This window comes from Melanerpes formicivorus, unplaced genomic scaffold, assembly GCF_026170545.1.
Source record: "Melanerpes formicivorus ecotype bairdi unplaced genomic scaffold, bMelFor1.0.p_v2 SCAF_2, whole genome shotgun sequence".
Taxonomy (NCBI): Eukaryota; Metazoa; Chordata; class Aves; order Piciformes; family Picidae; genus Melanerpes; species Melanerpes formicivorus.
This window is the reverse complement of record NW_027142354.1, coordinates 37,963,233-37,987,918: the sequence shown is the minus strand read 5'-3', so window position 1 is coordinate 37,987,918 and position 24,686 is coordinate 37,963,233. Positions and strand designations below refer to the sequence as shown.

Sequence of the window (24,686 nt, the reverse complement as noted above, 5' to 3'; positions counted from 1 at the left end):
TCAAGGTGAGAATTAAATTCTTTAATACAAAAAAAAAAAAAAAAGAAAGTTTGTTTGTTGCTGTTGTCGTCGTTTTTAAGATATATCTGTAATTTCTTTGTTTAAAAATAAATATGCACTAAGGAATACCTTGAAAAAAATTCACTAGACACAGTATGTAGTGTTAATATCTTTTTTCCCCGCAATTATTACAGATAAACAGTAGCACCAATAAATAAAATGATAACAAATATTAAAATTAAAAAGGAGAGAGATTCAAGATGCAGAATTTTCTATTTTTCCTGTTTCTTCTTTTTTTTTTTTACATATATAAAAAAAAACCTAAACAAAAAAAAAAAAAAAAAAAGAAAGAAAGAAAAATCGTAGCATCTATTTAATCCGAATCACACATATACATAAACATATATATATATATATACAAACACATAGCCAAATATATATATAGTATGTAGATGTATATCTAACCCTTGTCTCAATAGGAATGTGTAGGGGTAGGTGTTAAGAGAAATTAATTAAATAACTGCCCGTAACATGCTACTGACTCTGCCAACAATTGGGGAGAGATGGGGCAGGACAACAAGGAGGTTAAATTTATACACAACCAGTACAAATAAAGAAAAGGATGGAAAAAAAAAAAGGGGGGGGGGGGAGGGGAACAAACAAAACAAACAAAAAAAACCCAAACAAACAAAACCAAAACAACAACAGAAAAACACCAAAAATAAAACCCAAAACAACCAAAAAAAAAAAGAGGGGGGAGAGGATGATTGGGGGGGGGGGGGGGGGGCGAAAGAGGTACGGCTTATAAATAGTTGAAATTAAATATTAACAAAGAATACTGAAAAATCCCTACTCTTTAATTAAATTATGTTTAATTTCTAATTTAAAAAGGGATATTAAATAAGTATATAAAACACTTTTCTCTTCCCTCCCCTCCCCCCCCCCACCCCCAAAGTCGGAAGCCTCTGTCTTGTACACGACGCAGTACTTTACTTCGCAGATGCAAGCACCCACCCGTGTTTTTACTCTTTTTCCTCCTTCTGCAAGCCATCAGTCGGATGGGGAGTTCCTAGTGGTTAGTAGTCGCTTGTTGTGAGTCTGTTTTTAGACTGTCTTGTCTTTTTGGAAGTGTTCCGTGTTGTACACTATCGGGCGCTGAGAATTCAAATGTAGATGATGTTTGGCAGCATTCTGACACAGACTGAGTACCTTTTTGATGATGATTATTATTATTAATAATAATTTTAATCACAGAACTAGATTATATATATCCACATAGATGTACAAACACGCTTTCGGGGGGGTGTGTGTGCACGCGTGTGTAAGGTGGGCTCCACATACACCACAGCGTCCATTGCCGATACACACATGACCAAGATGCTCAGACACGGCTCAGGGGCCCCGGCTGCCTTCGCATTTGATGCCCCAGCCCAAGACATGGAAAAGGGGCTTGGCATTTACAGTACGTCATAAAAAAACCAAGGGGACACGGACGTTCTTAAGGGTCATTCACACTGGGCATGCAAACTGAAGGCAGCAAGAGTTGTTTTCTTTCCCCTCTCTTCCCCCACCCCACCCCCCCCTTTTTTTGAATCTTGCCATACATATATATTATTTTTATATATATATATGTATAAAAATAAATATATATATATAAAAAAAAGAGAAAACCACAAACATACACACACACAGAGACACAAACGCACACACCCGCGCGCACACACACCCCCCTACGGTGTATATACTTTTGATTAATATCCCTTTCCAGAAATGTTCCGTAAGCATCTTGGATGCTCTTGAGTGGCAGCTCTGTGCATGAAGAAAGCAGACAGTGCTGAACAACTGTGTGGCTATGCACCGGTCCCCATTCTTGCTTCAGCACACTGTAGGCCTTGCGTCCTTTTTTGCAGCCACCAAGGGCGGGAAATCTAGACTCCTGTGATACTTTCTTGAATGGGAAGTTATTGCGCATCAGCTGCCCACCATCCTTAAGAGCCAGCGTGTCTCTCTGGCAAAGTTTCTATAGCGAATAAAGTCAACGCGAAACGTACACTGACATCCCATGTCCCAGCAAGGCAGGCAGGTTATGAGACGAATAAGGGTGAAGGTTGGGGGGGGGGGAGAGAGGGGAGGAGAAATCCTTGATCATGCAGATGGCCATTTGCTTGGCCTTTGACCCATCATTGCACCCTTAGATGCCGCTCTTTGGAACTCCCCGCTCATCCTCTGTTATCACCTCTCCTCCCTGTCCCAGGCAAGGAGAAGGTGGTTTGTGGTACAGCACACTCTGTAGGGAAACAGCGGAGGCCGCACAAGTCAGTTAGAGTTAAGAAGTTTACACCCAGCGCTTCTACTCAAGTCCAGTCTTAGCTTGTTTCTTATGCCCCAAGTAGCCCGCTTGTGTCCACAGCAGTCGAGTATTATCCAGTGAAGACACCAATAACATTAGCAATGTTAAAAAAAAATAATCAGTATATATATATATATATATATATAAAATATATATGTGTGTGTGGTTAAGATATACATATATGTATATATAGATGTGGTTAAAATATATATACATATATATATATGTATATGCATGTATACACACATATATATGTATGCATGGGAAAACCCATCAAATACACCTCTATAGTCTTCCTGGCTCTGGTTTGTTTTTTTTTTTTTTTTTAGCAGCATGAAAAGAAAAAATAAAATAAAACAGTCCAAAACCCAAAGGTGAATTCTGTGCGGCGGGTGCCTTGGGGAATGTTCCTTCCGGAGTCCATCGTCCATACTGAAAGTGCTGTGCTCTACCGATCCTTCATTTTTAGGGTTCATTTGGATTAGTGTTTTGTTTTGTTTTTTTTTTTCCTGTCCAGGTGAGAAATCAGGCTCCAGTAACAGGGCTGTTCCCCCTTCTTTTCCGCTGCTCACCGTCTTGGTTTTTCACATCTGTCAAAGAGGGACGGAAGAAAAGAAAGCAAGGTTAGTGTTTGTGATGGGGTTGCTTAGCGGGGCAGGAAAAGGAAGGGAGGTGGCTAATGTGTTTGAGAGCACATGGTGTTAAGACATGGCACAGTGTCACTGGTGGGGTTAACTGCTGCACAAATGTGGCAAACCAGCTGAGAATCTCAACCCTTGAATGCGCCAATGAATTGTACATCCCCAGGCTCACCTAGATGGGGCCAGGGAGGAATACTGGCAGAGGGGTAAATTTAGGAGCAGAATCAGAGCCTTCCTCACAGATGAGTTGATTGTCTTATTTGCACCCTCTCACACCATGCACACAGAGACACACACAAACACAATGAAACACAAGGCTAAGCAATGCATGCATGCAGATACACTCCCTCAACTCTCCGCCTAGCTTGCTGTTTGGGTTGGAAGCAGTGCAGACAACAAGGCCTCATGCAGGCAAAAAGGTGAAAATAAAGTGCCTCTCATTCCACCAGCTGCCATAAGCAAAGTTTAGCACCAGAGGACAGCAGCAGCAGCCTGAAGAAGCAGCAGGAGAAATGAGAATTCACCCACTCCTGTAGAGCTCAATTCTAATTCTACTAGAAAAGACACAGAATCATAGAATTGTTAGGGTTGGAAGGGACCTCAAAGGTCACCCAGTTCCAACCCCACTATCATGGACAGGGACACCTCACACTAGATCAGGTTGCTCAGAGCCACATCCAGCCTGGCCTTAAAAACTTCCAAGGATGGGGCTTCCACCACCTCCCTGGGCAACCTGTTCCAGTGTCTCACCAAGCTCATGGTGAAGAACTTCTTCCTAATATCCAATCTGAATCTAGCCACTTATAGTTTTGTTCCCATTCCCCCTAGTCCTATCCGTACCTGACACCCTAAAAAGTCCCTCACCAGCTTTCTTGTAGGCCCCCTTAAGATACCAGAAGGCCACAACAAGGTCTCCTCCAGACTGAACAACCCCAACTCTCTCAGTCTGTCTCCACAGAAGAGGTGCTCCAGCCTAACCAGCCTTTTACCTATAAACAGGTAACTTACCCAATCCTATGACTTCTTTCTGTCTCTCTGGCCAACACGCCAGCTCTGAAGACCTTCTATAATGCAACTTACCCCACCACAGAGAGGGACTAGTAGGAGAAACTAATAAACTCTGTCTGATGTCATGACTTCTTTGAGGTACTGTTTCTCTTTGTTACTATTTCTCACCCTTCAAACTCTCTAGGCTAATTTCCAGTTATTCTGGGGTTTGGGAACAGGAGCAGAGGAAAGAGGTCAAAGTTAGGTCTGTCAATACCTCTCTGATTAGGGCACAAAGCATTTTTACATCAAAAGAAAACATCTGCCACAGTCAGCTAGCCAACTCCAGGCAGGCAAATGGATGGCTCCTCTTTCACCATACAGCCACAGACGACCCCAGACCTCTCTCCCTTATTCTCTCCCATCCGGCCACTGCAGTGTTCTTGACAGGAGGAGTTTCCCAGATCTCCATGAAAGGAGTCTGAGTTCAGAGCAGCAGCCAAGGGCTCATTAGCAGCTCCATTTCTACATCTCTCTCTGGATAGCTAGGATGTTCCTACACCAGAGATGCACATGCAGCTGATGCAAGTCAAGAGACCCCAATGGATTCACCAAAGCACTCAGGTGAGAACCAGGAATCGGTTTCTGCATGTGCTTATCCCACAGGTAGTGCATGACAGGTAGCACTCAGAGAATACATGCACAGCATGGATCTCTGAACAAACACTAACCACACAAGACCTTTTTGTCTCCCACCTCACATCTGAAATACAGACCTCTGCTTGCCTTCACCCAGAGACACACTTAATTCACTTCACAGCCCTGAGTGCAGCCCCTCAAACCATAGTGCTGGCTAAGACATGGACAGGGAAGTGTGAGCAGAGTGTAAGAGGACAGGGTGCTCTTCCTGGCTTGCCAAAGAGGCAAAGGAGAATGCAGGGACAGTCTTGAAGGAGGCTCCTGGCCTGGCTTTCTTCACTTGGTATTCAGAGTGCTCACAAGCCACAGAAAAAGGGCTTGGCAGACAGGGGTGGTCAAATCCTAGTCAGCTAGGGATTTAACTTTGTCCAACAATATGCTCAGAGCTGCATATAGATAATGTACAGACCCTCCCCCTGGCTACTTCAACAACATGAACTCTCTTACCTTTCTCTACAGGAAAGGATACCTTAGAGACTAACATCCCATCTCTGGGAGCCATCTCCATCCAAGTCCTGACAGCACATCTGAAACGCACAGATGCCCTTTGACACAGGGAAACTGTCCTCATCTCAGTTAGCCCCTCTGCCCTCTGGCCCACATAGGACAGAGAAAAGAAGCAATCACATAGCACTGGTGCCAGAAGTCAGCCAGAAGCAAGCTCCCCCCTCTTTCTCTTTCTCTCTCTTTCTCTTATGTGTGTTTCTTTCATCCTTCAAGACACAAACCTGCAAGTGCGCTCGTTTAACTCAAGCTGCCTCGACTTGCAACGTGAGTCTGTGAATTTGCAGGAACATTTACAGGTCTGGGGATCTTGTACAAACAAGTGCTTTCTCCTCTCTGAGCAAGGCTCACAGTGACTGCAAAAAGGCAAAAGGAAAGACGTCTAAGCTACAGCGCTTCAGCAGAAAGAAAATACACATGCAACACCCTAAACATCAAAGCAATCCCCTTGCCCCCTCCCACAGCCCCCACGCTGCCCACTGGAGCGTTGTGGGCTGACGGATTTTCCAGCAGCGCCCCAGCAGCCCCAGGACAGCACCCCTTGCATTAGCGTAAAAAGGAAAGAAAACAGGCTCTCTGCACAGTATTCACAAATGCTGCATTGGATCCATCAGCAAGGGCCAGAGGGAGGAAGAAGGGGAAAGCAAGGACAGGAAGGTGAGAGGTCCCAACAAGCTACTGATGTATCAATGAAAGGGATTCTCTGAAGCGAGCCATTCGAGTAGAAAGAGGCCGGCAGACAAATGAGTTAAACACAGAGGGTCTCTCCTCCCCTGGAAAGCTGTTGGGCCTCCAGCATCACGTGCTCACCCCTGCAGTCAGCACTGCTCTCCTTTCTGTAAGCCCCATCCCAACCTTGACACCTAGGAATCTCTTACAGAGGGGCTTTCAATTTACAATGCAGAATTCTGTGAATCATTGTGAGAGAGGCAGAACAAAAGATAGAGAGGGAAAGAGAAGCCACCAAATCCAGCAGAAAGGGAGAAAAAAAGAGAGAGCGAGCCCCCAACTCCCAAGTACCCCCTCTCTGGCTCCCCACCATCCCACCTCTCCTCTGAGCCTGTGACTCCATCAGACACACACCCACACACGCGCACGCACGCACACACACATGCATGGCAGATGCCAGTCTGCCTTGTCACCAGTCATCATAGCAGTGAGGGCACAAGACGAGTGAGGGAAAGCAGATGACAGACTTGTAACTGAAAGGCATGGAAAAGAGGTGCAGGGTGCTTGCCCACCCACCCATGCTCATGTGCCTGGGAACATGGCTGTCACTGATGATTAGAGAGCAAAGCAAGCTAAAGCCACCTTCCCCGAGACACCCGTAGTGCCAGAGCAGTGCCACCACCACTGCTGCCCCTGCACCATCTGCATCCCACCAGTGACTGGGTGAGAAGGGTGAGATTTCAGTGAGCAGCAAGCAGGCAGAACGGTTTGGGAGAGGGAAGGAAGAGAATCTACAAGCAGAGGACACAAACGTACAGGCTGGGTGGTTTGTACCGGCCTTTCTTGCGCTTTCTCTTTTGACCCTTCCCCTTTCCTCGCTTTGATTTTCTGGAAGAAAAACAACAAAAAAAGAAAAAAACAGAGAGAGAGAGAGAGAAGGAAAGAAAGGGAAAGAGAGAAAACGGAAGAAAACGCAAGGAAGAAGAGAAAAAAAAATACAGCCATGTGCCTTGCTGGGCTGGAGGAAGCACATGAGGCAGGACTGCAGAGCAAGTCCTGGGGCTGAAGCACAGGTCTCCACCTCACACACACATTCACTGGCCCTCCTGCACTCCTGCCAGCACCCCAACCAGCCTGCCCACAGCCAGTGCCAGGGCACTCAGCAGAGACCACCTAAAGCAGGGGTGCTGCCAGCAGAGGTGGATTTGTTGGAGCCTCAGAGAGGTACCTTCACCCTCCAGAGAGGGGTGGTGGGAAAGGGACAAGGGGTGAGAAGGAACAGAAAGCTTTGTGAAAGCATCACGCAGCCGCGGTGAGTGCACACAACCATACCAGGCGATGAGCATGGGCACACACTGACTGACAAGAGGCGACCTGAGCGGTGGGGCTCTCCCCAAGGAAAGGGAAACTGCTCTGACCTGACACACTGCCCAGCACCAGGCCCAGAAGCATGCAGCTGAGCTCCAAAAGCTCTGCTGCAGGGCTGGTGATAATCCTGCCTTGGGACAAGAGCGAAGGAAGCCAGCCTCAGCACCCTGCAGACAAGGGGCAAGACTTGCTCTATACAACAGTGCCGTGTGGGAGAGGACTATCTAGCCTGAAAGCTGTGCTCAACCACTCCACCTCCTTCCTGTCTGTGGTTCAGAGAACTCAAGAGATCTCACTGGATGTCTAGTAACATACTTTTTGGCAGCCTCTATCCTGACTACCAAAAGAGAAAGAGAAGCCTGACCCAGTTATGACACCCAGGAGGCAACCAGCAAGCAGCTTTCAGATCTTCCCTCCTTTCCTTCCCTTCCCTCCCCTTTCACATGGATCTGCCACACAGACAAGCAGAGAGAACCAAGACACTGTCTCCATTCTGAAAAATTCACCAGTTGCTCCTGATTCTTGGCTGGAGCTGGGGCAGGCAGGGGCTGGGACCTGCAGGCCTGGACCACTAACCATGGCCTAAAGCCCAGTAAGAGTGCAGCATGGGAGGGAGGCTGGAGCCTGCGCAGCTCCTTCAGCCACATGAGTGCAGGACCAAGGGAGAGACATGCAAGGAGAAGGCCTGGGGTAAAGCACCAGGTTTTGTCAGGCAAGTGAACCTCAGCTCTGTGGCAGCTCAGCAAAGGTTCCCATGCTCCCTGGCACAGCCCACCTTGAAAGAGAGCTGCCAACGGGACATAGGGGGACAAAAGGGAAAGCACCATAGGTGTTTCTTAGGCCCCATCCAAGCTCTCATTGGAACAAGTGTCAGAGCATCATCTCCCTTCAACCCTCTACCCTGCATGTCAGGAATCATAGGGAGGCAGTGAGGGGAGCAAAATTGACCTAAAGAGAGGACAAGAGCACCAATATAACAAGATATTCAATTCAGCAAAAAAACAAAGCACACCAATCTCTCCCATCCCCTCCCTAGGGAGTGCGGAACTAGCAAAGAGCAAGCAAGGTGCTGTTAGAAGAGGAAAGGGAATGCAACACAGTCTGGACTGGCTGCTTCACCCACACCCCATCCTCACCAGAGTTCACACAGACCCAACTCTTGCACACCTTCAAACCACTGAGCCACACAGATCGACCATCCTCAACATGGCCCTATACAGAGAGGAGCATAGGCTGCACACAGTCCAGTGCAGCCAGAAGATATCCATGGGGAGGACAGGATGGAAGGTAGCTAGAAATATACAGCCACCAGGAGAGGGGTGAAAGAAGTTCTCTCATTCTCCTGCTTGCTCTCTGTCTCTGTTTCAGTTTCATCTTCCAATATTCACCCCCTTCCTCTTCAACTCCACACCTCTAAATGGCAGAGTCACTATTCCAGCCACATGCAGTCCAGCTGAGCCTCTTCTCGAGAGAGGTCACTCTTTCTTTTTGATGTTGTTCTACAGTTGTGACTGTTACTGCAGCTACTGCAGGATGAGAGCTTATTTATCTACCATACACAACTTTTTTACTTTTGGGAAGAAGGGAAGATTGTGCCTTAAATCCCCTTCAGGTCACCAGAGCAAAATCTCATTAAAGTCTTCACCAAAATCCAGTTCGGACATCCACCTCCCTTTACACCCTCCCAGGCCCCCAACCAGAACCAGTGTCACATCCTGCATGGCATCAGCCCTGCCTTCATCAGGCCTCTATTGCAACCTCTCCCTCTAGTCAGCAGGTTCCTAACCAAGCTGCTGCGAAAGAAGCCAGCAAGTATTCACTCAAGCATTAAGGAAAAAATTAATAATAAAGAAAGGTAGCCTTTTGCAGTAACCAGAAACACCCCAGGAAGAGGGAAGGGAGAATGAGGGCTGCACCTTGAATCCATTCTGGTAGGACACACACGACGGGACTTCCCTGACTCGGGATAAAACATTAGGAATGACCGCCACCGCTGTGGGTCATGCAAGCTGCAGGTCTGGGGTATGAAGGAAGGACCGTCAGATCTGGGGTTCTGTGCCCACCTGGAACGGATTCAGAGCGTCGCCCCATGCAATACCATATGCCATTTCCAAAAACACCTTCTCAAACTCAGCATCTCCAACCAGAGAAAAGGGCAAGGGGCAGTGGGGAGAGGAAATGCCAACCAACCACCAAAAGAGAAAGAAGGAAGGGCTCGTCACTTACTTTTCTTGTTTGTTTTTGACATCTTTCTTTGGTCTGCAGGGGAAGAGAGAACAAAGGCCTCATTAGACGGAACCTCACCACGTAACGCTTTCAAGTATTATCCCCAGCTCCTGACAAATCCAGGGAAGGCCATGTACAGTTGCCACTGCACAATGTCCATGGCACAGGTTAAGTGTCTTTCTCAAAGTCTTTGCTCTCCTGCTGCACCCTGCTAGCAGCCAGTGTCAAAAGACCCGGGGTTGTAGGCTAGCACTGTCCACCTGCGATATCTAGAGATGGAGGGAGATTTGCCAGCGAAGGATTTCTTTTCCCAGGCTCAGTCATCCCACTGCAAACCAGCAGCAGAGACTGCAGAAGCCTCTGGACAATAATCCCAACCCAACACCAGAAAAAACCAAAAAGGTTCAGGATAAGTTTGTTGCAAGAAGAACCAGCTCTGCTCCATTCTCACCTGCAGTCACATTTACTGTGCTGTAAGAAGCTCATGTGTGATATGTGCTGACTCTGATGGGGTTTAATTCTCATGATCTGGAACGAAAGAAACAGAGAGGGTCACTGTCCATTCACTATTGATATTCACAAAATCAGCCCACTGCATGGCAAAGCATCTGCACCCCTGGTGATACTGGGAAGAGCATGGTGAAGTTTGAGTTGGCTTTGAGGCCCCATTCTTCCAGTCAGGGAAGGTCTTTGATCACAAGCAAGCAGCAACACCAGACTCGTGCCAAAGCTCTGTTTGCTCATGCATGCAAGGTGCCAGCGCTGGTGGACTTCCTTGGAGACAGGCATGGGAGAGGGCGTAAAACCACAGCAAAGTTCTCACTGAGACATCCCTAGCCAGTGCTACTGAGATAGTAATGGAGCATCCAGCTTGCTGTCATGTAGAAGCATGCTTCAGTCTAACGCAAAAGCCCAAAGCAAAAATTCTGCATCCAACTGCTCTTCCCTAAGCCACCATTCCTTCACAGCTGACATCTCACTTTTTCAGTGGCTCAACACACAACATTAATCTGGCGATGTGTGTTTACAACAGCTCTGCAGAGCCAGATACTGCCCATTCCTCACGCCCCAGGTGCCTCCAGGGAAGTTGTATTACATGTATTGTCACAGTCTCTCAACCCGGAACCTGGCTGGATCACATTTGCACCAGAAATCTGCCTCCAATTCTTTACAGGCATGCGAGCATACCAGCCAAAAACTGTAATTCAGCAAGGAATGGTAGGAAGAAAACCATCCCTACCTACACCATGCTAGTATGCTCTGGCCCAGGCTGGAGCCTGCAAGTGGAAAAGCAGCATGGGGAACCATGGAAGAGCACAGGCAGGTTCTCCGCCAGAGTTCAACCACCGCTCAAAGGACAAGTAAAAAGAGCTTGCTGGTTAATCACTTAGTTCTGCATGTCTCTCATCCACATCAAAAGTGATGGCAATATATACAGTGGGCATTCAAGAGGCAAGAGGCTAGGAACAAAAGCAGTTGAGGGAGCTACGGGTTAAGGGTAATGGGCACCAGGACCATTGTGGACAGAAGCTGGCATCCAGGCTGGCAGACAAGGGCAGTGACAAAGCTCTCGAAAGCAGAGTTTGCACCTTCCCCCTCTGCCCGGCCCTAATTATCAGGGCCGCTTCTGGCTCTTCCGAAGAGTGAATTCAGCAGTCTCCAAACAAAGGAGAAGGATGCCCAGTGGCAGAAAGGCTTTTCCACTTGACACTGGAGCAGCGCTTTCTTAGAGCCCCTTTCCACCCCTGCTGTGCCAGTGTAGTTAATGACCCAAATCCCCTGCTCTGTTGGTAAAAGCTGACCTCATATGCCCTCCTCCAGGAGATAGTACTGACTGGCTTTTCCCTTTTGCACTACTCAGCTGCCTTCAGCTGCATGGACCAAAAGCAGAGTTCAGGTGAAGCAAGTGTCCAAGGAGTATCTTCTTTGGGGCCTCAGAGGAAGCAGCAGCAGAAAGCATCCTATGTGTTCTCAAACATGAAGTGCTCCTTTGCAGGAATGTTCCTTTGCATACTACTAGCTACTGTATTTGGGCACTAGCAAGGTCCTCTTCCTAGCCTTAAAGAGACATGAGCAACTCCTCTTTGAACTCTGCACAGTGTAACGCTCGACATAAAGGTCAGGAGAGATGTAAACCTTCCTGATCCAACATCTCCTCAGGTAAGCAGCTTTCCTCTGAGTTAGTTGGAAACTGGGACTTGGGGTGGCTGTGACGGCTGACTTGCTTACTTCCACCCTAGCACATCAGTTTGCAAGCTGGGCCCTCACCTCCATTGTGACGTTGTACACATCCACAGGGACACATTCTAGGCCCTCATCGCCGCAGCAACCCGCACATCTCATCAGAGGCACGCAGGATGGCTTGAATATGTACTCCACCTCATCAGGGTACTCCTGGAAAATGTCCACCAGGGTCTCAATTGTCCTGCAGAAACTGCGCTCGTAGACTTCCAGGAATTTGATAACTAAAAGGAGGAATGGAGGGAATAAGTTAATGCAAACTTAGCTGAAGAATGTCTAGTGCTTTGCCCCTTAAAATGAGCCAGACAGTTGCAACACAGCTACCCTATGCTCTTCACTAACAAACTTGCAAGCCTGAGTCCTTTGTCTCTGAGCTACACACAAAGACACAAATCAAGCAGGGAAGAGGCAGTCTCTCCCTACTGCTGCTTCAGGACAGTGGCAAATGAGACAAGAGCGCCTTGCTATTTTTTCCTCCCTGGCACCATGATGCATCCCACCAGTGCCTCCTCCCCAAGCCCCTTCCCTGCTGTTCCCCATACTCTCAGATATGCTGTCACTAAGCACAGTAGCTCAGCCAAAAACACACCTGAGGCTGCTGCAGATGATCTGCACTCTGGATTTAGGCCCTTCACTGGTTTGTCTTTTACCTCCTTTCAAAACAATAAACAGACGACTCAGTTGGTTTGAGAAGGCAAGGGGATAAGCCAGAAGCATCCTATCTACAGGCCTTGACTCAAAGACACTTCCAAGAAGCAGCAGAGCATTCTGAACCATGCATTCACACATCTTCACTCTTCCTGTCAACGACCCCTTTTGCCCATGCAGAATATTCACCTCAACAGGCCACCTCAGAAACACAACAGCACCTGCTACGATTCACAGCCTCCACGCCTCCACACTGACCACCTTCCCAGACGAAGAAATCAAGCCACCCACTGAAAGATTCAGAGCAAGCCCACAGCACCCCCAGGATTAACTAGACAACATACTTGGCTACTGAACCACAGTGAGGCACTGTGGGAGGAGGGGAAACAGGGTGGATCTGCCATTATCCTCTGCCTTCCCTACAAATGGAGCAAACACGAACTGCTTGTGATCTGCACTGATTTCACAAGCCTTTCTCAATGTTTCTCAGTCTCTTGCCAAAGCTTCATTTTGCTGCTTGGTCAAGGGTTGGAGGGATTTAAAGAGATGAGAGATAGGATAGTACACATGCACAACATCCAGCTCCTAGCACAGTTTTGCAAACCAGTGAGCACCTGAAGCCCTCCAGGCCTCCAAACTCTACCAGCACTCAGGTAAAAGAGAATGTCTCAGAGAAGAGGGTATAACAGTACACACAAAGAGACAGTACCTGCCCCATGAAGTTATGCACTATAATGATCCACCTGTACAGTATGCAGAGTCCTACAGCACCAATGTTGATAACTCTGAGTGATAAGAGCAAACTGCTTGCATCATGGAAAAAAATGGTCTCCAGTAAGCGTTTCTAAAGTGCCCTGAACTTGTGACAAACTGGCATAAAGGTTACTTTGCCACAAAAATGCAAAAGCTGCAGGGCTCGGAGCTCACAGTTCGCCGTTAATTGTTGAAAGTTAATTCTAGGTCATGCAGAGCTGACAGTGCCACAGTGCTAAGAGCAATACAAGAGGGGAGGTGCTTCCATCCAGGGCGTTTGAAGTATCAGAGAGTGTGAGCAGCTATTAAAAGAGAAAGTGGCTTGTGAAAGGGAAATGTAGCCTGGCAGGCATGGGCTGTTTGTTGGTATTCCCTGTCTAGAAGACAGCATGTTTCTGTTCCTTGTCCCTTCTCTTCCTCTTCCCTCCTCCTCTAACTGCAATATGACTCCTGTCTGTTCTCCTACCTTGTCTGTGGTTAACTCCTTCTTCCTGTTCCCCTTTGGAGTGACCTTAGTCACCAGACTATGTTCCAACAAGTTGAACTATTTAATATGTGGGAAATTCTGCAGGCACAATGACAGCCGCTGAACTATGCTGTTGATTATTCACACTGCGACAGGAGAAAGGATCTGGGAACTCAGGCTGTAAAGGCACATCTCTGGATAAAAACTGCTTGCAGACCTATGCTGAGGGGAAGGAGGGAAGAAAAGAGGGAGGGAAAGTAGCAGTTCCGTGTGCAGGTCAAATGCTGCTCATGGCAGCACTCTGGGGCATAAAGGAGGCAGAAAAAGAAACAGAGTAGAAAACTGAAGTGAAACTAATTCATGCCTGCCATGCTTTCTAAATGTGTGGATGGCACAAGGAACTGCAGTACAGCAGAGGACCCGGAGGATTAGCCACAGTGTAGCACATTCAACATCTCCTCTAGCACCTTTACAGTCATGGCCTGATGACACTTGAGATCTAAGAGACGTGACAGGAACAAATCTTTCCCATAGATATTATGAGAGGTTTTTTTTCCATTTCTTCAGTACATGATAATTTTCCAAAGTCTGAATCAGCCTCTGATAAAGAAATGAAGAGTCTTTCTCCAGCTACCAGTCAGAAGACCCTGCCACAAAAGGCACACTACCTTGATTTTGCTGGGCACAGAGCGCTCACATGGAAACTGTGCAAGGCTCCATAGTTCATTTGCACAGTGAGCACCCAAATCAGAGCACATGACCAAGGTACAGTCATCCTCACAGCAAAGCTCTGCCCTTGCTACTGTACCTACACTTACTCTTGTGTAGTGGGAGTCATATTCCACAATTTGCCAGGCTGATTCAGTCTGTGCTTCCTTTCCTTGGTTGTGTCAGGGTCAGAAGGAGGTCTGTCTTTTTGCAGGGTAACATAGGAAGGTCACTGAAGGACTAACACCGTTTGGCCTGCTCCCTTCCTGCAGTTTGGGATCCAGCCCACGTTAAAAGTTAATCCTGCATTTAACCCACACCCTTACCCTGCGAAACACCTCCAGATTTGAGTCAGAGGTTCTTTGTGAATGGAGGGGGCAGTAAGATTAAAACCCAGCCAAGGCCCACATCAACTCTCCAGGGCAGACACAGCCACAGCAGGCAGGATTACATCCAAATTTGGAGCAGTTGAGTGGGAACATACTAGACTAGAGAAGGAGCAAGTCTATGATCATTTTGTCTCCCTCCCAATCAATGGCTTAGCAGCAATACAGACACACTGTTCTTTCAAAAATAAAAGTGCAGCCACAAGTGCTGGCGGTTTCCTTTATTTATACCAGAAAATCTTTTCTTGTGAAACAAACAAAGAGTGTTTGTCTGACTCTTCTACAACTTCTCATGCCACAGAACATGTGGAAGGCTCTCTTGAACGCAAAAGGGTAGGGGCTGAAGGTAAAATCAGAGTCTCCGACCGGAGTACGTGCACCCCAAATAATACCTGTCATGGCTCAGAATCTCAGAGAAAGCACAAAACGGCCAAAGAAATAAAATCACCTTTCATCTCAACACCAAAGCCCCCAACACCTCCAGTGGACGGAACTACAGGACTATCCTTGTGGAACAGAGGCGTATCACCATCTACTCTTCACAGAGGAAAAACTGAGGAACAGAGAAGACCTCCAAGGTCAAACAGCAAGACAGAAGTAAAGCCAGGAAGGTAATGCCAAGAGTCCTGATTTCTAGCTCACAGATATATTTGCATTGCAGAACCAGAAATAGCACAACGGCAACAGGAGCGAAGCCTTACCGCTCACATTACCAGACCAACTTCTCATGCAATCCCATCAGCTTTTTTGAGAGAAAATCAAGTTGTTTGGTTCTTCCCCTCTCCAGGAAGGCAGTCAAGACAACGAGTGGCACAGACGAGCATACTAGCTCTTTTCTACCAACAGCAGAGAAGTGGTTACCGAAACAAGCCTCACAGCAGGCACCATCTTGATCCCTCTGGAGTCACTGAACCTTCTTCTGTTGACTTCAGCAGGAGCAAGGGTCAAGCACAACAGGCAGCAGCGCACGAGCAAATCAGAAATTTGGCCCATGCAAAATGGACACCCACCCCACACACAGCCTGCCACAAACTTCTGTCAGTGCACATACGGTGTGTCACATCAATAAAGTTACAGAGATGGAAATCGAGTGTGACCAAACAAAACAAAACAAAAAGAAAGAGGCAATCTGGGCCTACACTGACAGAGCCCTCTGCTGACCTCCTGCTGGAATAACGCTGGAGGTCACAACCCACGGGGACCCCTCCAGACTTTCACCCGACCCTGACACACGGTGCGTGGTCTGCTTTACTATGAAAGTAAGGGGGCAACACGGTCAGAATAGTCTTAAACCAGCTGATGATCACCTCTGCCTGTAGGCGCCAAAGTCCACAGCCATTTTACCTCACTTCCAAAGCAAGGACTGCAGACAGAAAGCTAACCTCCTCCAGTACACTGGGCACCACTAGATAGGGCACTTGCAGGAGGCAGCTCGGACTAACCTGGGGGCTGACTGCTCTTCTGGTCTCCATTTACAAGCACAGGCCAACAAGGCAGAGGACACTGCCACAGCCTGGCCTTTGGGCAGCTGGACGGACAAAAAAAGTCACAATGGCTGCAGACCACCTCGTTACCAGGCAATGGCTCCGCCTATACTGGACCACCAGCTAGGAATTCATTAGAACCTATCGGATCATACTGCTGTCCCCTGAATCTCTGCTAAGCCTGCTAGCGCAAACCGGAGTAAAAGGGTGTATTTTTTTGAGCCTGGCTCTGTACAGTGTTTAGCAATATCCTGACAGGGGCCAGGGAGGGGGAAGGTACCTGGGACTGTCAGGAGGCACCACTGCTCCAGAAAATCACCCTGTGGCTGCCCTTTTCTCCCCCTGAAGAGTCGCCACCTGGCCCTCTGGGGAGAGTGTTGAAGCCCTGCTTCAGCCTTTGTTTGGGGATCAGCCCAGGCCACCCAGCCGGCCGCTGCTGAGGAAGAGGTGGGCGGTGAAGATGACAAATCCCTTCCTACGGCACTGTGGCGAATCCCCAGCAAACTGTTCACCACTACTCAGCTCTTTGTGTGCTCGCGTGTATATATATCTCTCTCTCCAAACGAGTGTGCGTATGTGCACGAGTGCACGCACACAGTTTTCATCAGAGTTGTGGGAAGCCAGCGGCTGTCGGCACCGGCCCTTCGTTTCGGCCCCGCAGTTGCCACGGGGCCCGGCCCCACGGTCCGGCCCACGGCCGCCCCGGACCCGCAGCGGGGTCACACGGGGCGGCGTCACCACCGCGAAGGGCTTAATGGCCGAGACGCCTCCCGCCGGCAGCCCCCTACTCCCGCCGCCGCCGCTCCCCGGGAGGTGGCGGTGTTGTCCGCCGGCGGCTCCAGGGGCTCGGGCCTCTTCCCCCCGAGCCCCCGGTCGCCCCCGCCCGCGGGAAGACGCCCAGCGCTTACCTTCATTGGGTTTCCGCTCCCCATCCCCCAGGGCAGGAGCAGCCTTCGACAACTGCAAAGATAATAGAAAATCAGTCACAACACGGAGCCGTTACGCGGTCCCGGGGTGCGTGAAGGCTCCCGGGCCCGCTGCCGGTGCCCCGGCGGGAGGGGGGCAGAGGGAGGCCCCGGCGGGAGGGGGCGCCCCCGAGGCGGAGCCGCTCCCCTCCCGGCGCCCCGGCGGGCACAGAGGGCGCTTTTGTTCCACTCGTCCCCCTGGAAGCCGAGAGGGACACGGGCCCAGGGCTGAGTGAAGGGGCAGGCAGGAGGGAGGCGACCGGGCCTCCAACGCAGCGGGCCCGAGAGAGGCCCCAGAAGAAGAAATGCGTCCCTCAAAAGCGGAGCTCTCGGTGATCACAGTCAGAAATCAGAGGCAAAGCTGGGCCTGGAGCAGGGGGAAATAGCGAGGTTGACCTTCTACTGCTGGTATGACTGGTGGGCCTGGACACTGCTTTTCAATTCCAGGCCTCCATTATCCCCCATAAAGGCGAATCTGGCCCTGGAGGGCAGAGAGGGGAGAAAGGCAGCCCGGTGTGAAAAGGCAATCGCTCCCCTCTCATCGTCACTGATGTCTGTCACTGAGCGGTTGTGGCCACCGAGGTATTGGTATCTGGCCAGGTGTCCAGGCGGTTAGCTGTGATAGCACTGCTTTGCCCATGAACACCACCAAACCACCCAGATTTCCCTCCTGCTCTGGAAGGGAGGGTGACATGTGCCCTCACCTGACAGTCCCTGTCCCCAGCTCCTTTCCCTGCACTCCCCCATGCTATCCCTCAGCAAAGATGACCAAAAAGGCCCAAAGCTACGCATTTGCTTCTGTGGCCTTTTGGGATGAGGGGCATTTCCAAACTGCTAACACAGGCAGGACTGACAACTACCAGACCAGGATGGAGAAGTGTTAACGTCACTTTACTAAGGAAGTCTTTTTAATTCCAGGTTAAACAAAAACTCCACTCATCCTGCTCTGCATGATGATTTTCGCTCTGACGTAACTTTCCAGCCAAGTCAGGTTTCCCCCTGCTGTTCTCTTCTGAAACACAACCAAAAAATGCCTGGCTTTCCTGGCTTTCTTCACTCCTCCGAGGTATGTTGCCACCTGTGAGATGCCACCCACCCCAGAACCTGCTTCCTTTCAGCAGAGGCCCAAAAAAGAGTGTGGCGATACATACAAAACACTATTTCACCGGCAATATGCTGCATCTATATTTAGATAAAGGCCTTCTGATCTTGTAGCCAGAGACAGAACTGACTTGAGCAGGCAAAGTCCACCCTAAGCCCACAACGGGAATCTGCTAACGATGATCTTTTAGGCAGCCCCATGGACAGGGAAGCACCACCACCTTAGCAGCCCAAAGCCAGCTTTTAAAACAAAGGGGTAAGAGAGCTGGTGAAGCCCTGGAAGTCCCTCTCTCAGACGTTTCTTTGTGTCTGTGCACAGTTCCCTTTGTCTAAGGCCCCCCTGACCAAACTCCGTGCTTCTCATTTCAACTAGTCTTTCCGTACCTGGGCAGAACTCACCAGCCCAGACCTGAGCCAACCCATGTGTGGATATATTTCCTTTCTGAGAAGGCAGCTGTGTGCCTAGTACTGTAACAACAGTTTAAAAAGCAGGTTCCTAGAAACAGTTTCATTCCTGAAGTGTGAAGGTCACTTCAACAGCACAAACAAAATGGAGGCAGAGGAGGTTGCAGCGGCCTTCCAAAGCCACTCAGTGCCTGACAAGCTATGGGTCAAAATAAAACTGCATCAAGGGCAGAAAAGCCTCAATCTGTGTTGAAGCACAGGAAGAGGATCACGAGCCATGTCAGCTTATCTAAGTCACAACACCCCCAAGACCTTTCACAGAGGGATTTCTGGTTCACATACAGAATGATCATGACAGACTACCCAAAATTAGCTCAGAGACACCTTGAGGGTCATTCTACCCATTCTCTACATGAGAGTGCCCAGCCAGCTGCCAAGCCCTCTGCCTCCTCACATACAAGCACACATGGTGCACAGATAATGTCAGGCTGAAGCAAGATACACACTTTCACTGCCCATTTGCACCTGGCTAGCACCTTGCCCTGCTCCTAATGTACTGGAGCAGGATCCAGAACACCAGCATTCACCCAGACCTGGGTTGCAAGAGAACCATAAGGACTGGAAACAAGATCAGTACAAAGTCTGCAGAGAGCCTCTGAGCACTCTCAGACAAGTTTGCAGCAGAAACCAAAAAGGTTTCCCAGAACTATCAGTAACATGCTCCCTGCTCACTAAACCAAGAAAGTATTCCAGTCTTTCAGCAGTGCTTTTCACCTGTGGCCAGTGCTCTCAAAGCCCATCCACAAGAACAGCAGGTGAGACACTGGCTTGTGCCTCACTTTAAAAAAGCCTGCTACGTGTCAGACAGGGCAATGGGGAACCAAAAGTGTTTCAAGGGACAAACAGGCTCAGCATGCCCTTCAACGAGAGACTGAAGGTCACACTCTCCCCTCTGCTAGCTTTTGGCATTACCCAACAGCTCTCTAACACAATTTCCTTCCAACAGATTTTCACCATTTCATAGAAATGTGGAGGCAACCCCTGAGCTCAAGAGTGGGATATATGACCCCAGGAGTGGGGCTAACCAAGGGGAAGCTCTTTTCTGCGCTCTTTGCAGGTCACAGCAAATGCATGTCCCACAATGGAGAAAAACCCTCCGTAACAAATAAACCCACTCCACACCATCTGTGTGCCTGCACCTTCCCCATTCCCCTTCTCCCCACGTCCCTGTCCAAAGCAAGTTATCCTCTGAAGGGAGAGAAAAGGTTAATCAAGTCATTCCTCTCTAAGCATCACCCCCCTCACCACCACCACCAGCACTCTTTCTCTCCCTTCCCCTCCCCCTAATCTGTGCAGCCTCATTAAAAGAGCTTTGTAACTGTTTAGGACTGGAACAAACAATCCATCCACTTTAAGAGGGACTGTGGGACAGGAGTTAAGGCACTTAGGCGCTAGAAATTCTTCTCAGCGGTTTCTACTTAAGGGGCTGGGGTGGGGGGGAAGACAGGACTCACTCCACTCCTCCATTGTACACAGGCAGAGAGAGGTCATTAATCCTGCAAGCTGCCAGCACAGCCGAGGCACCTCTGACATGGAGCAGGGCAGACAGAAAACTGGATTTGGGGGCTCAGAAATCAGAAAGCCCCTCCGAGGTGTCAGCAAGGGCTTCCCTCTCCCCTGCTCTCAAAGGTGCACTCGTCCTTCCAGCCTGTCCTCGGAGCATTGGCCCAGAGTGGCTCTGAGGAAGGTGACCCGTTGCATCCCAGCTGCCTACAAGCTGGGGAAGTAGGTTCTAGTGGCTCCCCATCGTGGCCTGGCACAGAGACACACCAAAGGCAGAGAGCCTGGTGGGAGTGCGATCATTAGCAGTCTAGTCACAGGCTTGGTCTCCCTCCCTCCATGTCTGATTGCTGCCTGTTCCCTATGGCAATACAGCTGACATATCCTGGTCCCTCTGCAGTTCAGGGCAGGAAGGGAAGAGTTCCCAGGCCATCATCAGGGGTGATTTGCTACTAGGCTACTGCCAAGACCCACAGACAAATGAAGATGGGGAACTACTTGGAAGGGCCAACACCACAACCTCTCTGGTCCAATGAGGCATAAGACTGTGCACCACAGCTCAGCACAAGCAAACAGCTGGGAGGGTGAGACTGCAAAACTACCTTTTCCTCCCTCTCCTGCAATGGAAAGGCTATTGCCACCAGTGGTGGCAGACACGTGTGACATCAGCACCACCCAGCCCCAGCATCCCAGCCTTGCTGCAGGAGTGGCCATAACAACTCTTTAAGCAAGGATGCATCCCCCTGCTATCTACACCACAGAAGCACTGATTCCTGTATGATGCTTCTTTCACCTTCAGGAAAGCTGCCTGACATGTGCTGGACCCCACTTTCCCAAATAAGCCTCTGACAGGGCTTTTATTTAATGCTCGCCAATGCGGCTGGCTAGCTTGATAGGTTTTATTCAGCACAACAGCCAGATTAACAGTACAGATAAATATTATCATTAAAGCACAATACCCTAGTCCCAGCATGAAGAGTCATGCCTTCTGCCATGCCCAGAGACATAGGCAAGCTGCCTACGTGAGATCTGCTGGTATTTCTAACGTTCCCACCACCGTGGTGCCCAGGCAATCAACGGACAAATAAGGACAGAACCAACGGGCAGACCTCACTGTCGATCTGCTCAAGCATTTATGCGGCCCACGTGCCCCAACTATCTGAATCTCTCACAACCTCTCATGTATCTATCCCTGCAACGTTTCCCCACAGCCCACCAACCCATCATTCTTTACCCCTTTATTCACCCACCATTACTCTCTTTCTTTTCTCTTCAGCACCATCCTCCTACCTAGAAGAAGAGGCAGCACAAGGCTTTCATGCAACTCCTAAGGAAAGACTGACCTGGACTCTAACTGATCCGTTGTTTCCTCCTCTGGGAAAGAGGAAGGGGAGGGGAGAAGGAGCAAGGGGAGGGTTAAAGGGTATTATCACTAGACACCAATACAGAGTTGTCTAACCTACAGCCAGAGAAAAAGACGCTACAATCTAAGTTTACTCAGAAGCTGTGAGTCAAAGAAATAAAACCCCAGTTTAGACGCTGGCAGAAAAGCTCTTGGAAAGTGGAAAGAATTGTCCAATGAGCCACATCTGACAGGCACAGAGCTGCTCTGTGCCACACTCAGTGAGAGCTGTGCTTCGGTTCCCACCAAGCACAGCCTGATGTGCAGCTGTCATTAGAGAAAGTAGAGATGTAACAGGCTAGAAACAAAGCATGCAGTGCCTGCATGATTTCAGTTACAGCTGAAATGGCTCCTAATTGGGGAGTTACCTTCCAGCTCTGGTGCTGAACAAACAGTGTGAAGAACTGATTAGTTTGCAAATGACATTTATTTTCATGACTGTGGGAGATGACCTGCCCCCCTTTCTCTCCAAGTGCCGATGAGAAATGGAAGGAGAGAACTAACCTGTTATTTAAAACATAATCCGTGCCCGCGTAGCCAACAGCCATTCTCACGTGGGCACTCTGTCTAAACCCCTTAATATCTCTTGGCAACACAGCCCTCTAAAAACAGATTTATAAGCCAGGTTCACGTAGAAAGCTAGCTTTATTTTTTCTTTACATTAAAAAAAAAGAGAGAGAGAGAAAAAAAAGAAAGGTAAGGAGGAAGAGTTGGTTTCTAATCTCTCCAGAATGACAATGAGGCAAAAGTAGAAGTGACTGAGAAGGAAGAGGACAGGCAAATGCACGGGCTTATAATGTCATTGTAAAATACATCTATTTTGATTATTTCTTTTTAAATCTGGGGAAAAAAACAAATCCATTTTGTTCTCTTTGATCTCTATTTGTTTTTCCAGCTAGGTATTTTGAACTCCAATCGGCGCACAAACCCAAGCTGGGACCCAAGGCAATTACCGTCGAAACACCCTTCTGCACTGTCAGGAGACCCGAGAACAGGAGGCAAGGCTGATGCAAGAAGCCAAAGCACTGCCTCCCTGCCCCGCGTCCCGCCGCACCGCCCCGGGCTCGGCCCTGGCCCCGGCCCTGCCGCCACAGCAGCCCCACGCCAGGGCCGCGCAATGCTCCCACATGTGCGCGGGCACTCCGCACAGCGCGGTCGGGGGCTCCGGGAGCCCACGAAGCGCCGGGTACCGCTTCTCCCCCCCGCGACGCTGCAGCACTGCACGCACACACGTGTGAGCTGCAGGCATACACCCGGACCTGGTGCCAGCAGCGCGGCAGCAACCGCATCGGGCAGGTGGGAGGCAAGGGGGGCGGAAGAGGAGGGGAAGGGAGGAATTTTTTAAAACGAGGAGGGAGGGCGAAGGAAAAAAAAAAGGGGGGGTAAGTCTTTGCCGCCGCCGCCGTCGTTCCCCGTACCCCACCGCCCCGCCCCTGTTCGCGGGACACAGAGCCCCCTGTCCTGGTCCCCGCCGCTTACCTCCGCGCTCTGCAGATAGAGCAGCGCTGCCAGCCCCCAGTGGATCCAAGTGAGGAGAAAGTTCATGGTTGCCGGCGCACGCCGCGGAACGGGGCCCGCCGCGCTCCGCCTCGCCGCCGCCCCGCCGCCGCCCCTCTGCGCTCTCGCCTGCGCCTCCTCCGTGCCCGCCGCCGCCTCCTGGGGTGCCGCCGGCCGGACGCTGCTAGTGGCTCTGGAGAAAGGAGGTTTCCCCTTCGGCGTCTCCGGTTTCACCCCTCCATAAGGCCGGCTCTCCGCCGGCTCCCGCTGCTGTTTTCGGTGGGCGCTCCGCCGGGCCGAGCGCAGGCTCCACAGCCGCCCCGCCGCCGCTCGGCCCCCACCGCTGGGCAGTCCGAGCTCCACAGCGGCGCCCGTCCGCGGCCGCTCTCCGCGCGCCGGGGCAGGCAGACACCCGCACCGCGCTCGCTGGGTTTCGCGCACTCACGCCAAAGTTTGCGCGTAAAGTTTCAATGCATCTCTCTTCCTGCGCCCTCTCTTCGCGGCGGCTGCCTCCGTCTCCCGAGCCGGGGTCGCCTCCCTGGGGGAAAAGGACTGATCCCGCCGCCGCTGCTCGGCCCGACCCCTCTCCGCAAGTCGGGGTAGTGGCGGCGGAGGAGCGGAACAGAGCGCTTTCCTCTTGCCCTCTCTGCCTCTCTCTCCCTCTCTCTGTTCACCGCTTAAAAAAAAAAAAAAAAAATTAAAAAAAAAAATTCAGAACATTTGAAAAAAAAAAAAAAAAAAAAAGGAAAAAAAATCCAAACTGGCTAGAGAAGGAGGGAACTGGGGCGGGGGGAGGCTCTGCAGGAAAGGGAGGGGAAAAATCCCAGCAGATCAAAGTATATGTGGGGAAAAAATAAATTAATCGAGAGGATAAAGCCAGGCGGCAAGCCAACAGCAGGTCCCGGTGCCCGGGGAAGGCTGCTCCCGCGGCGCGCTGTCCCCCGCCGGCCCGACGTGCGCTTCTGGCCGCGGCGGCGGCTCCGCGTAAGTGCCCGCCTCACCGCCCGCTCGCCGCCGCTCTGCAACTGCTCAGCGCGGCCGCGGGGAGACACGCTCCGGAGAAGTCCCACCCCTATGATTCTCCTCCCCTCCCCTCCCATCGCTGTGCTGGGCGAAATGGCCCTTGAGGTGTGCGCCCGCACTCACTCCGTCGCCTTTCCTGGCTGCCCCACGCACGACTGCAGCCCCCCGAGGCTCGCACATGTCGCCCTCAACTTCCCTGCCCAGCCTTTCCCCCGGCCACCCCAAGGGCCGTGCTTCCTCAGGCCTTTCTGCCTCGCCGATGGATGCGTGTTCAGGTCAAAATTTACCTTGCCCGTGGGAATTGCTCTAAAATCCAACGGAGCCATTTGGGGGGAGGGGGCAGCAGGAGACAAATTGTGATCACAGTCATCATCCGCGCCCCCTCCCCCCCCCCCCCCCGGCCTTTGTTTTTCAGATACGGTGATTTCTTGGCACCTCTCCGCGAGGGTGGGACGGCGGGGGGTGACCCTCAGTTGGGATTTATTTCTCTTTATCCAGTGCTACCTCCCACCCCCCCGCCTTGGCTCAAGGGCCCTGGTTGATTGGTGTCTCAGAGTGCAGAAGGGTGTCATGCTGAAGGGGTGACGATTTTGCTAGACAAAC

At 50.3% G+C, this 24,686-nt stretch overlaps 1 protein-coding gene across 4 annotated transcripts; it reads right to left on the bottom strand.

Moving 5' to 3' along the window:
- Positions 1-24,074, bottom strand: VEGFA (vascular endothelial growth factor A). Of its 4 annotated transcripts, XM_068157106.1 has the most exons (10): positions 23,506-23,760; positions 23,043-23,253; positions 17,039-17,090; positions 11,713-11,909; positions 9,896-9,972; positions 9,445-9,477; positions 9,135-9,281; positions 6,667-6,738; positions 5,406-5,537; positions 1-2,940 (listed from the first exon to the last, which is right to left on the bottom strand). In XM_068157106.1, exons 2-10 carry the CDS (start codon positions 23,106-23,108, stop codon positions 2,919-2,921), a joined length of 798 nt encoding a protein of 265 aa, XP_068013207.1. In that variant the 5' UTR covers positions 23,109-23,253; positions 23,506-23,760; the 3' UTR covers positions 1-2,918. The 4 variants fall into 4 exon arrangements, with proteins under 4 accessions (XP_068013207.1, XP_068013194.1, XP_068013201.1 ...); XM_068157093.1 differs by lacking the exon at positions 5,406-5,537 and having other exon boundaries at positions 23,043-24,074; XM_068157100.1 differs by lacking the exon at positions 9,135-9,281 and having other exon boundaries at positions 23,043-24,074.
- Positions 24,075-24,686: the final 612 nt, after the last annotated feature.

Excerpts from the sequence above, each read along its gene's own strand:
- VEGFA (XM_068157106.1), bottom strand. The coding sequence starts at position 23,108 with ATGAACTTTCTCCTCACTTGGATCCACTGGGGGCTGGCAGCGCTGCTC. Across the intron at positions 9,973-11,712 it reads TGTACAACGTCACAATGGAG|ATCATGAGAATTAAACCCCA; the intron begins GTGAGGGCCCAG and ends CTTTCGTTCCAG. Across the intron at positions 6,739-9,134 it reads CCTACCAGAATGGATTCAAG|AAAATCAAAGCGAGGAAAGG; the intron begins GTGCAGCCCTCA and ends TTTTTCTTCCAG.